The 13676-nt window shown below is 42.3% G+C and overlaps 2 protein-coding genes across 3 annotated transcripts in view; one reads left to right on the top strand and one right to left on the bottom strand.

Moving 5' to 3' along the window:
* Positions 1-3510: 3510 nt before the first annotated feature.
* On the top strand, positions 3511-4922 carry LOC138667240 (gap junction alpha-3 protein-like). The gene is made up of 2 exons (XM_069755504.1): positions 3511-3572; positions 3667-4922. The coding sequence occupies exon 2, from the start codon at positions 3690-3692 to the stop codon at positions 4761-4763; it is 1074 nt and encodes a 357-aa protein (XP_069611605.1). The 5' UTR covers positions 3511-3572; positions 3667-3689; the 3' UTR covers positions 4764-4922.
* Positions 4923-9286: 4364 nt separating this feature from the next.
* Positions 9287-13676, bottom strand: part of ZMYM3 (zinc finger MYM-type containing 3) — a 102485-nt gene continuing 98095 nt past the window's right edge. For both annotated transcript variants that reach the window (XM_069747277.1, XM_069747275.1), the window contains exons 24-25: positions 12525-12642; positions 9287-10541 (exon numbers count right to left, since the gene is read on the bottom strand). In XM_069747277.1, the coding sequence (XP_069603378.1) occupies positions 10343-10541; positions 12525-12642 (317 nt within the window). In that variant the 3' untranslated portion in view covers positions 9287-10342. The remainder of the gene's footprint in view (positions 10542-12524; positions 12643-13676) is intronic.

The raw sequence follows: 13676 nt of genomic DNA, 5'->3' as shown, positions 1-13676 counted from the left end.
ATGTCTAGGATCAGTCTTCCTAAGCAGTCTATATTGGCATGCAGGTCATAGAAAGCGTAATAAAGCAATAGCTTCTCAGGGAGATCTGTGTCCGGCCCATAGATCTTACCAGCTCATTTACATATTTAAAAAAATGTCTATTTCTCTGGAACGTGATATCAGATCGCAAATATCAAGATATCATATTATTCAGGTTCCTATGACCTACATGCAAATATAGACGGCTTAGGAGGGATGATCATACTGATATATTCCCGTTAACCTGTGTATTGCAGACACATGTATCCACCATGTTATGGATGCAAATCTTGTCCCCATCACAAACCTAAAGGCTTGAACAAACAGTATGAAAGATCCCTATGATGCTGTTTAGGTCATAAGACCAGTTGCTGATCTGGGATCTGCTGCCGTAATATAAGACTATATTGCACTCGTGTGAACCAGGGCTTAGCATATCTTTAAGTCGAAGTTTTATGTTTTGTGGTGGTTTACTTGCTGTAAGAAGAAAAGCAATTACTAAAACCCGCATGAGGCTGGGATCCCATTAGCGAATCACATTGGATGCAATATGCTAATGACCTCATCTGCCGCGAGCGAGAGCCGAGTGTCAGTGCTTCGATCCACACTATGAACCATACCATAAGTTTCCTTTCGAGAAAAAATAAGGGAGAGTAAGCTTACTCTGGATGCGTGAAGGTGTTTCCCTTCCAAAATCCAGCTGGACGGACCATGGATTAAAATGTACATTATTCCATCATATAAAATTCATGGTGCAGTAGATCTCCAATGTTCCCATTAATATGGTCCATGAACCATATTACTAATGTTCGCACGTCTTAATATTGGACAACCTTCAATATTGTTCAAAAGGCCCATTATGACCGGGTGACTACGGCGTGCAACAAAAAGGTAATCCCTGCATAAGTGTGCTGCATTGTTGAACAGCCGTGAGACATGCAGTCGTGGGGACTCGAACATATTTTTTGAGCACGCCAAATATACTCAGTTAGCACCTGAGCATGCTCAGATAACACCGTATCCCAGCACGTTCCCTCATCACTGGCAGACACCCATCCATTTAAATGTGCACTACAACTAGGAAGAATCCACAGATGGATTCTCATGATGTGAACTTCAAAATTCTAATAAATACTTGGGGAGCCAATTACAAATAATGATTCATTCATTTCCTACCAGATGCAATACGGGGTTTATGTACCTTTGGTGTTACTGATGTTCTCTCTTGCCAAGTTTCACAAAATAATCCAACAGCCCTTCTGCATAAGAGTGCATGTCAATAAACCTACAGGTAAATAGGGGTGTGTAGTAGTGGATATTTAGGGTAAAAACAATGATAGCATACCGTACATTAGTAATGCAGCATTTGATGCACCGATTCTTTACTACTGTACATATCTAATAAGTCAATCTGCAAGATACAGTATTTAAAAATATAGTAGAACCATTTTACATGTTTTTTCCCTGCTCCATTACTTGTAAAACAGAAACAGCACAAAAAAAAACACCAAAAAACTATCACATTTCATCTTGTACAGGAAACCGCAGTAAAAAGTATGAATAACTATGAAATAATTTCAGTTTTTGCTATTCTTGACTCAAAATTTATTTTAAAAAAATTATTAAAATCTTATATGTATTCCAAAATACCAGTTACACAAAAAACAAGCTCTCGTAAAGTTCTATAAATAAAAAAAAAGAAAGAAAAAAATCTTGTATATGTTTATGCTTGGACTGACAAAGGCCGTACCCCCAAAAATGGTAACGCTAAAAAGTACAGTTGTTCCAGCAAAAAAACTTGCCCTGTAAAGAATAAGTCCTCGTATGGCTCTGCTGATGGAAAATTGCTAAACCTATGGCTCTCAGAATAAGGCAACCTCCAAAAACAAATGTTTTTTTTTTTTCTTCAGAAACTGTACAAAAATAATAAAACAATATGAATTGTTTTGTTTATACTCCTTCCCATAAAGAGGTAATCAATGTTTATTAATAAGACTTATGCACTCCAAATAAGATGCCACTGACAAACACAACTTGTCCCCTTAAAAACAAGGCATAACTATGCAGCCAAAAACATAATTATGGCTCCTGAAAGTGTCAATGGACAGTTAAAAAAATGGTCCAAACTTTATGACAAAAAGGGAATCAAATATCCACAACAAAGAGTTGCAGAAATGTTTTTGGATGCAAAATGTTTAAGAGAATTGAAGTCATACTGTCAGATTGTGCCTGGCCTAAAGCACATTTACATGGGATGATGATATATGAATATTTGTTCCTCATCATTGCCCAGTGTAACCACGTTATTGGGAAAGAAGCCCTCTACAACATGACCCTTTGCAGGGTGGCTACTAGTGTTGAGTGAACGTGCTGGGATAAGGTGTTATCTGAGCATGCTCATGTGCTGACCAAGTGACTTCAGCGTGCTCGAATACTATGTCTGAGTCCCCGCGGCCCCATGTCTCCTGACTGTTTGACAGCTGCAACACATGCAGACAGGAGAAAACCCCATTTAATAATATAACTCGCCTACTCTGTTCTCACCCATCCCTTGTAGATTGTGAGCCCTCGCGGGCAGGGTCCTCTCTCCTCCTGTACCAGCTGTGACTTGTATTGTTCAAGATTATTGTACCTGTTTTTATTATGTATACCCCTCCTCACATGTAAAGCGCCATGGAATAAATGGCGCTATAATAATAAATATTAATAATAATAACTAATGCATAAGTGGACCCAGTGACAAATGGAACTACCGGTACATATTAGATTTGCAAAGGTGAATCCAACACACGTGAATAAAGGCCTCGATATCTCAGACACTTAGATTCATATATACAGATAAATTAATGAATACTGTAACAATCTTTGATTTAATAATATTTAGGGTATGTTCACATGTTGCGTTTTTACCAAGTTTTTTTTCTCCAAGCAACGTTTTACCGTCTCGGCAAAGCAAATAAGAATTGTGAAATCTCATGCACTCGTCTTTTTTTCTTTTAGATTTGAAATCTTCAGCATGTCAATTCATTTTTCACCCAAATGGAAAAAAAAACCATAAAAAAACAAATGGAAAAATGCAGCGTATTTTAGAGCATTTTTTCTGCCAACACTCCAGTATTTGCAGCAGATTTTTGTTCTGCAAATAATGAAGGTGGGCACTTAGCTTTCTAACCATCTTTGAAGATTCGTCCTTTCGGAATATAACAAACATTTGCGGCAAGCAATGGACACAATACAGGAAATCCAGCTGGTAGAGCTAATGAGTGACTGACCACCAACACATGGATCTCAGGCTTCCTTACTTGACAGACACTGTAAGCAAAATAAAGCTGACACTTGTGAGGTGCTCTGGAAGGAGAGGCTTAGAAATTCCACAGCTCGGAGCAAGTATATATAGAAAAAAAAACCTACTCTAAAAATAACAAGTAATACAGGAGGGGTGGGGGTTGTTCAGAGGGTAGCGATGAGACCGGAGGCCAATCTTCTGAAGGTAGACAGACAGGAAGACCCCTAAAACAGGACACACCGGCTGCAGTGCTTCGGTTCTGCTCTAGGTAAGTAACACTGAAGATTCCTTTTTTGTTTTATTTTGGCAGAGGGAACAAAAAAGTAACACGTCACTGATCACTTTTTCCTTTTTTTTACTAGGGTGAGATGTGACCAATGCTCAAATGGGAGACTGGAACTTGTTAGGGAAACTTCTTGAGAAAGCACAAGAACATTCCACCGTCGTGGGCAAAGTCTGGTTGACGGTCCTCTTCATTTTCCGAATCCTCGTCTTAGGATCGGCGGCAGAAAAAGTTTGGGGAGACGAGCAGTCTGGATTCACCTGCGACACCAAACAGCCTGGTTGTCAGAACGTGTGCTATGACAAAACATTCCCCATCTCACACATTCGCTTTTGGGTGCTTCAGATTATTTTTGTATCCACTCCGACTCTCATCTACCTAGGACACATCCTACACCTCGTACGCTTGGAGGAAAAGCAGAAGCAAAAGGAGAAGTTACGTCAAAGCAAGGAAACCGCCGAGAGCGACAAACAGCTCCTCCTCGAACCAACTAAACCTCCAAAACAGCCGCTGAAAGATGAAATGGGCAAAGTGCGTCTGCGAGGGGCGCTGCTGCGCACGTACGTCTTTAATGTGCTCTTCAAAACTTTGTTTGAGGTAGGATTCATTGTGGCACAATATTTTCTGTACGGGTTTCAGCTGCAGCCGCTCTACACGTGTAGCCGGTGGCCATGTCCTAACACCGTGAACTGCTACATTTCACGTCCTACAGAGAAGACCATATTCATTCTCTTCATGTTGGCCGTAGCGTGCTTGTCTCTGCTGCTCAACCTGATTGAGATTTACTATCTGGGGTTCACCAAGTGCAGACAGGGCCTATCGGGCTCAAAGTACGAGGCAGTGCCCAAAGTTCCAACTAAGACTGGAAGCATTGCCCATACACACATTATTCCACATTACCCCCACTACTCTCCGTCAGAGAAAGGCTCCACTTTTAGTCCATCTCTGCCATTTCCCCTCTCCTCCGCTAAGAATACTCCATCCGCCATTGATAGCAGCCATGCTGCAAGGAAACAGAACCGAGAGAACCAGGCTGTTGAACGGAACGGTATCCCGGAGATGAATGTGGCATTAGAGAGCGGGAGCGACCTGGATCAGAATGAGCAGCAGAGACTACAGAGCAGAACCAGCAGGCAGAGTAGCACCAGGTCAAGGCCCGGTGTGCTGGCCGTGTGAAGGGGTCCATATAAGGGGGATGTCAATGAAAATGGCATTGCTCATGTGTCCAGCCTGCGACAGTACTGATGACATGGAGCAGTGAGTAAGTGCGTCTGTGTACCAGTATCTTGAGATTTAAATATTTATAACATTCAATAAATATTTTAGCTGAAGCGACTTCCACTCCGAGGTATCAATCTGGTATAAAGAATAACAGGCTGTGGCATTATATACACACCAAGTCTTGTCTGTGTGAACGAAGCAACTGATGAATGTGTGCAGAATCCCGAAAATCAGAATACTAATAAATGGGGAAAAAATGCAAAAATTCAACAGAACAAAACTAGAGGATCTGCAGAAAGTGAATGCATCCTGCGGCAACCCAACGTTCTGTGCAGCCCACAACTATCTGGTGACACACATGCTTGTCTCTGCTCACATGGATATTCCATGTCAGGGAGGAGCGGTGAGAAGGCAGCAGGCACAGCATAGAATTAATGGCGCACTGTGCAACCAAGTCTGCGATCCCTACAGATCGACAAAATGGGGTCACTTCTATGGCCCTCCTGTAATGATGGTATGAGAGCGGAGAGATGGCAGCGGATGTGCGTGTGTGTGTGGCAGCCTTAATTGTAAATTTGTGCTCATTTCAGCAATTCACAAACTACAATGTGGAGAGCTGCATGCAAGCATTATAGTGATGAGCGAATGTGCTGGGATAAGGGTATGTGTCCACGTTCAGGATTGCATCAGGATTTGGTCAGGATTTTATGTCAGTATTTGTAAGCCAAAACCAGTAGTGGAACAATTAGAGGAAAAGTATAATAGAAACATATGCACCACTTCTGTATTTATCACCCACTCCTGGTTTTGGCTTACAAATACGGACATAAAATCCTGACCAAATCCTGAACGTGGACACATACCCAAGGTGTTATCGGAACTTCCTCAGGTACTTTACCAAGTGTCTTCTGCGTGCTCGAATATGTACGAGTCCCTGCGGCTGCATGTCTCACAGCTGTTTGTTAGACAATTCCTCCATGTGTTGCATTGTCAAACAGGGGATCCCTTGTGTTGCAGCTGTCAAACATACACAACACATGCAAGTGCAGGGATTCGAATATATTATTCCAGCATGCCCAAGACACTCGGTTGGTACCTGAGCAAGTTCCGATAACACCTTATGCCAGCACATTCGCGCATCACTAATAACAATCTATTCTAGACTGTAAACAGGTGGGCATAGGGACTTCCATCATTCCTATGGGTGCTGGTTCCATTTCTAAGACTCCCAACATATTAAATCTTTTGGAATGTACATTTGATATCATAAAATCTCAGAAGGTAAGACCTCTTTAAAGTGGTTGTCAGGTTTTCTGCTTAAAGTCTGCAATAAGTCTACGTATGCAGTTTGCATACATACAGTCACGTGCCGAGTAGACAAGCTTGTCATCACATAATAGGAGTGAACTGCATGAGGTTGAGCAAGTCTAGTCAGAATGTGAGGAAGTATGCAAATCGCCTAATTGCAGTCACGTGACCACCCGCTCGCAGAAGCATCACCAGGCAATCTTGACACCGTGAACCAGAAACACATGGGCTACTTGGTGTGTGGACATGTTCCTACAGACTTGTTCAATTTGCAAGTAGCCCATGTGTTTCTGGTTCTATAATTGTTCTCTTGTTTCTACAAGACTGGGGAGTCCACCACTCCTTATGGGTCATTTGCACTAAAGCTGTTCCATCCAGCATGTCCACATGGATATTCCCTCTCTGAACCCTGCTTATACAGGTACTATACAGATGATCAGGTTTTTAAATACATCAGATAGGGATTACATACATTAGATAGGACTGCTCTATATGGGTATACCTTGACGATTGGTGGAGCAGCTTAGTATACATTTTTTTGCAAAAAAACGTATCAACTAAATACCCTTTTTTCCCATCTTTTGACTAGCACTTGCTTATTACTGTGATTTTTTTTTACAACAGAGTATTTTTGGCCTCACTGTGCTCTCTTGTGTCTGCAATCTTGACACCGTGTGGTGCTTGCAATGTGAGGATTCAAGGTATGTGCACACGTTGTGGATTTTGCTGCGGATTCGCAGCAGTTTTCCATGAGTTTACAGTACCATGTAAACCTATGTAAAGCAAAATCCACAGTGCACATGCTGCGGAAATAAAACACGTGGAAACGTAGCGTTGTTTATTCAGCAGCATGTCAATTCTTTGTGTGGATTCCGCAGCGGTTTACACCTGCTCCATAACAGGAATCCGCAGGTGTAAAACCGCAGGTGGAATCCCCACAAAATCAGCCAAAAAATTGCGGTAATTCCGCAGGTAATCCGCAGTGCGGTTTACCTGCGGATTTACCAAAATCAGTCGGGAAAAATCCACACCACTTTCCGCAACGTGTGTACGTGGCATCAGAAGTTTGCAAACTTTTAGCAGAAGACTGCACAACCTCTCTAAGTTTTATTGCAGCTTCTGGGCTTGGCACAATCTGAATATGTCCCTTGGACCAGAGAAATTTGTGTATTTTAGGATAAAAGTCACAGATTCTGCTTTTAGCATGAAGAAGAAAATAACAAAAAATAAAAAAAAAAACTTCAAAAACCATTAAAAAAACACAGATGCACACATGATATTAATGACATTTGTCTTAATACAATTTATGCGAAAAAGTTCATGACCTTAACTAAAGAAAAAAATGTACATGACCACAGAAAACCAAAGTCATAGGTTTTGTCTTAATTATGCGTATTTAACATTTCCACAGAATAAAATGCTCTGCTGCAGCCCAGCATTATTATTCCGGCATACATATAGCTTCATAGTGGCTGCGCAGAGCTACAATGTGCCAGGCCGTCAGATGCAATAAACGGTGTAGGTAATGGAAGCGCTCCGGGCGTGGATGGGAGAGGCCGTGTGTGTAAAAGGCTGTGTATACGATTATGTTCACAGAAACAAATATCCAGAATAAAGGAGAAGGACGTGGTGAGAACAGATAACAGGATATTCTATTTGGAGAAAGTCAAATTTACATTTTCTATCATAAGTGATTGTATCTCCGCCAAACACCTTCTGTTTTTCCTGCCTTTGCCTCGATCGCACTAATATCACAATAAATGTCTTGCACTAATATATGTCGATAGTTTAGAGAAAATGGATGGTAATGGATGTCCAGGATGGAGATACACATGGAGGGTGCTGCTTCTGCTGAGGAGGCACAGCCATGAACAGGAGGAAGTAATCCGGCACAACCATCCAACGTTAAAATCCAGTTTATTCACAAGCCATTAAAAACAAGGATCCAAGGAAATCGTATAAAAGCTGGTGTGTTTATGGCTTGGTGGGAGTGGTGTTTTATTTTTTCTGATCGTATATAGTGATGAGTGAACGTGCTGGGATAAGGTGTTATCTGAGCATGCTCGTGTGCTAACTGAGCGAGTTCGGCTTGCTTGAAAAATATGTCGAGTCCCCGTGTCTGCATGTCTCGCGGAAATCGAACAGCCGTGAGACACGAAGCCGCAGGGACTCGAACATAGTATTCGAGCACGTCGAAGGCACTTGGTTAGCACCTGAGCATCCTCAGATAACACCTTATCCCAGCACGTTCACTCACCGTAACCCAATTTATTTCTAACAGTGCGTGGTTTGGTCGTTTTGTAGACTGTTTCCTTTTTGCGTGGGTTGGGGAGCAATCATTGGTTCCAGATTTCATCCATTATCTCAATTTCAAGAACTATAACTTGAAATTTACATCCAGTAAACCCAGCAACCAAGTTTCCTTTCTTGATCGTATACTCACTGGTAGTGTAACACTTGGCATTGTTGAAACATCTGTGTACAGAAGAGAGAGTTCTGGCAATACCACCTTATTATCCGGCAGTTGGCGTCCACGGCACACCATCACAGATTTGCAGACAGGGGTTAAAGCAGGCACAACACTAAACGGGCATTCGGTCAGGTCAAAAGCAAATCGAGACTTGATCTGGTGTACAATCGCCACACTGATTCACAATATGGATGCCATCCTGTCACTTTCTTCATACCATACAGCCCCCAGTTCAATCACGGTTTCCTTGGATCTTGGTTTTTAATAAATAAACTGGATTTTGACATAGGATGGTTGTGACGGATTCCTTCCTTCCTCCATGTTGGAGGTTTAATCAGTGCTGGAGGTCTCAGACACATTTAGTAGCCAAAGTAGCGCTGCTGTCGTCCATCAAGTGATATATCAGATTCTCCAGTAATTTAGTTGTACAGCGAAGTGTCCAGGCACAGCTTCTTCTGGACTTTATTTTGGGAGATGCATTTGTGTGATGACAGCAGCTGAATGTACACTGGGGTCTACACAAACCGGTGGGTGGGCAGCAGCAGACATCGGGCAGTTTTAGAACATCTCACCACAAAACTTACGATAGTTGAAAAGATTCCACATTCTGTAGCCAGACATGGATAGGCTTGGTAGAGTAGCTGTGGCCAACACTGGCTAGTTCCGACACTTTTACAGGAAAGGCATATCCACTCACAAAGGAAATTAAAATCTTTATTTTCAATGAAACTTTCCCACAAACAGGGCTGTCCAGGACCTAGCACATGACAATTGAGAACATGGGGCGAGTGCTAAGGGCAAATGCATAAAAACTGTATGTACATATTTGAGAAGCAGCCAAACCATTGAACAAGATAAAAAAAAAAAAAATGTCAGAAGAAAAAAATATTTATCTTTCACACACAAAGAAAAAAAAAGCCCAATTTTCATTTCCAAAAAAAACCCAGTGTCCTTTTAACATAAAATTGCCTTGAAAGGATATTGGTCAACTATGACGACACAAAAGCTTGAAAGAAGGCAATTCAGGCTCTCCCGTTATGAAGACTGCAGACGTTCACACCCTGTCTTTTCTGAAAGTTAATGTGGAGTTACAAGGACACTTGCTGGCCAATGGTAGAATTACAAAGTGAGTGAGAAACCAAGAGACGGCGGAAAGTTTTAAGTGAGGACTATCATTGGGAAGAAGGAGCATCAGCTCCAAAATAGATGCGATGATTTGGAAGAAGTTAGTTAAATATCTTAACCTGAAACAATAATGATCTTATTGTTTCAGTTCTAGGCCTGTCAGTGAGGATGTATGAAGGAACCCCAAATTAGAAAACTCATAGGAAGGAAGAGGATATACGGTGTAAGTAAATGCACCGACAGGTGGGATAATGTGAATCAGCAGCAGGAAACCCTACTATGTATCGGATGGAAAGGAAGTTCTCCATGATGCTGGTCCTATTGGCCCTAATTCAACTGCATCTAAAAAAATCCACAAAAATCAGCAGCTCACTCCCTCCGTCACTGCCTTCCTATGATGTAAAAGATGGGAGGACAGAACACTGACAGATCACTCCAACACAAAGCTTTCGGTAAGGTGAGGTGGGAAAGAGTGTCCAGCACTATTTTGTGCTCGAATATGTGGTAGTAGATGAATTCCAAAACTGAAGTCCATTGTCTTCTCCATTGGTCTTGAAGTTCAGAATGTCATGACTGGTGAGCTCACAATCCATTACAGCTTTGTCATTGTTCTCCCCACCCGTGAGTCCATTTAATCAGTGTCCTCGCCTATACTGCCCCCTCGTAACTGTTCTTCATACACCTCTCTCACTGCTAGAATACGGCTCAGCATACTCTGCAACATGTTTTTGTCCATTGGAATAACAGAGTACCAAAGAGGAGATTCTGCCACACATGATCGCACGGGCTGCAGGTAGAATACGTCCGCATGGTTTCGAAGATTTTCAGGGCTGTACAAATGGGACAAAAAAAAAAAAATAAGAGTGAAAACAAATTCAATTGCCAGTGCAAGAAGCCTTCCTCCTCCTCCCATCAAAATTTGTATCCTCTTAAAGGGAACCTGTCACCCCGAAAATCGCGGGTGAGGTAATCCCACCGGCATCAGGGGCTTATCTGCAGCATTCTGTAATGCTGTAGATAAGACCCCGATGTTACCTGAAAGAGGAGAAAAAGACGTAAGATTATACTTACCCAGGGGCGGTCCCGCTGCTGGTCAGGTCGGATGGGCGTCTCCGGTCCGCTGCGGCGCCTCCCATCTTCTTTCCATGACGTCCTCTTCTGATCTTCAGCCACGGCTCCGGCGCAGGCGTACTTTGCTCTGCCCTGTTGAGGGCAGACAAAGTACTGCAGTGTGCAGGCGCCGGGCCTCTGACCTTTCCAGCGCCTGCGCACTGCAGTACTATCCTCTGCCCTCAAGAGGGCAGAGCAAAGTACGCCTGTGCCGGAGCCGTGGCTGAAGATCAGAAGAGGACGTCATGGAAAGAAGATAGGAGGCGCCGCAGCGGACTGGAGACGCCCATCCGACCGGACCAGCAGCGGGACCGCCCCTGGGTGAGCATAATATAACGTCTTTTTCTCCTTTTTCAGGTAACATCGGGGGCTTATCTACAGCATTACAGAATGCTGCAGATAAGCCCCTGATGCCGGTGGGCTTACCTCACCCACGATTTTCGGGGTGACAGGTGCCCTTTAATATACTGCAGTCAACATATTACACAGCACTGTATATTTACAATTGCTCATTTTGCTTTTGTACCCAGATAATTCCTCTGTATTCCATTAGGTCTATGACATCATGTGATTAAACACTGAACTGAATCCTTCTAAGCTCTATGTAGAAACAGGAGGTCAATTTTCCTTGTGAGTCATAAGTAACTGCAAAAATCCCTGGCTGGGGGGGAGGAGCGGATCAGCTGGGTTAGGAGGTGAAGATGAGGATGATAAATGCAGGGACAAGAGACTTCCTGTTTCTACACAGAGCAGAGAAAAGAGAAGCATTATCTGGGTAGAAAGGCAAAATGAGCTATTTTAAGTACACAGTGCCATATAATATGATGCTGGCAATATATTACAAAGATAAAAACCTTGATGGGAGGAGAAGTGCTTCTTTAAATAAAATGAAGTGCAACAAAAAAAAAACACAACATGAACATACATATACATAATAATAATAATAATAATTTTTATTTATATAGCGCCAACATATTCCGCAGCGCTTTACAAATTATAGAGGGGACTTGTACAGACAATAGACATTACAGCATAACAGAAATACAGTTCAAAACAGATACCAGGAGGAATGAGGGCCCTGCTCGCAAGCTTACAAACTATGAGGAAAAGGGGAGACACGAGAGGTGGATGATAACAAATGCTATAGTTATTCGGACTAGCTATAGTGTAAGGCTCGGGTGTTCATGTAAAGCTGCATGAACCAGTTAACTGCCTAAGTATGTAACAGTACAGACACAGAGGGCTATTAACTGCATAAAGTGAATGAGAACATTTTTTTTTTTTTTAAATAGGCCACACAGGGATCCTACATAGCTTTCCAATATCTCTGAGGCTGGAAATGAGATCTCCCCATCATATCCTAATGATATGCCATAACAATACATGTTGTAACATGAGTGACAGTGGTTTACCGTTTAGGTCCATTACGACTGAGGAAAGTAAGGACCAAGGAAGGGTATAGGACATTTTTTTTGACAACCTGTTCCAGCTGTCTAGGGGGAAAGGCAACAAAATGCAATATATGCAAATGTACGAGCCACAGAACTAGCTAATGCTGGAGAATGGCTTTAAAAGGAGCCAAAGTAGAGTCCGTAGACCGGAGTAGTTGTGGTAGCACAGCCATAAAAGTCCATATAAAAGCTACATTTATCAGGTGCAGATTTGCCAGTGTGCTATAGACCATTTGTGTTCAGAAGTCATACCATTTAGAAAGGTAAAACTCATAAAACTTGACAGGGCACCGGAGAGGGTTCATCTTATTCTCATGCTGCTCCAATAATGGTTGCTGATCATCGTCACGTTTTCGCTTACCTAAACTTTCTTGGGGGCAGAGGAACAAAGAAAAGTCATTCACATGGTGCCACCAGCTCGGAAGAGCAGGGATGAAGGCAAATATAAAGAACATAATTCAATTTGTTCATACAATGCAAATATATAGTCCTGTGCAAAAGTTCTAGGCGGGTGTGAAAAAATGCTGCAGAGTAAGAACGCTTTCAGAAATAGAAGTGCTATTACTTTATTGTTGTCAAGCAAAATTCAAATAGAATGAACAAAACAGAGATGTAGGTGGGATCAATAGTTGGTGTGACCAGCTTTGGTCTTCATAACACCATCAGTTCTTCTAGGTATATTTACACACAGTTTTTGAGGGAACTTAGCAGAAAGGTTGTCCCAAACATCTTGGAGAACTAAACACATATCTTGTATCTCTATCTCTCATGTAATCTCCCAGACAGACTGGACGATAAGATCAGACCTACAGTACAGACCTAAAGTTCGGACACACCTTCTCAGTTATGATTTTTCTGTATTTTCATGACTATGAAAATTGTACATTCACACTGAAGGCATCAAAGCTATGAATTAACACATGTGGAATTATATCGTCGCACGACGTGTGGCAATGCGCCGCAATGTTAGTCTATAAGGAAAAAACGCATCCTGCAGACAACTTTGCAGGATGCGTTTTTTCCCCAAAACGACGCATTGCGTCGTATCCCAAACGACGCTAGTGTGAAAGCAGCCTAAGCTTGCAGGGAACCTCCCCCATGCTTCATGGTTACCAGCAGACACTCATTACTGTGCTAATTCCAGCTCTTCACCAAACAACCTGCCTTCTGGTGCAGCCAAATATTTTACATTTTGACTCCTTAGTTCAGAGCACATGCTGCCAATTTTCTGCTCCCCAGTTCTTACGTTTTAAGTGTATAGCTGAGTTTTTTATGGCCATGTTACCATGTTGAAAGTATGGTCTTGTTTCCGTGAAGACCACTTCTGCCCCAAACTTCTCCAAATAGTAGATGGGTGCAGCTGGGTCCCGGTAGTTACTGAGAGTTCTGAGCTGATGGCACTGA

Source organism: Ranitomeya imitator, chromosome 2 (genome assembly GCF_032444005.1).
Source record: "Ranitomeya imitator isolate aRanImi1 chromosome 2, aRanImi1.pri, whole genome shotgun sequence".
NCBI lineage: Eukaryota > Metazoa > Chordata > Amphibia > Anura > Dendrobatidae > Ranitomeya > Ranitomeya imitator.
This window is presented reverse-complemented; position numbering and strand designations above follow the sequence as displayed.

Coding starts and splice junctions, on each gene's coding strand:
- LOC138667240 (XM_069755504.1), top strand. CDS start 3,690: ATGGGAGACTGGAACTTGTTAGGGAAACTTCTTGAGAAAGCACAAGAA.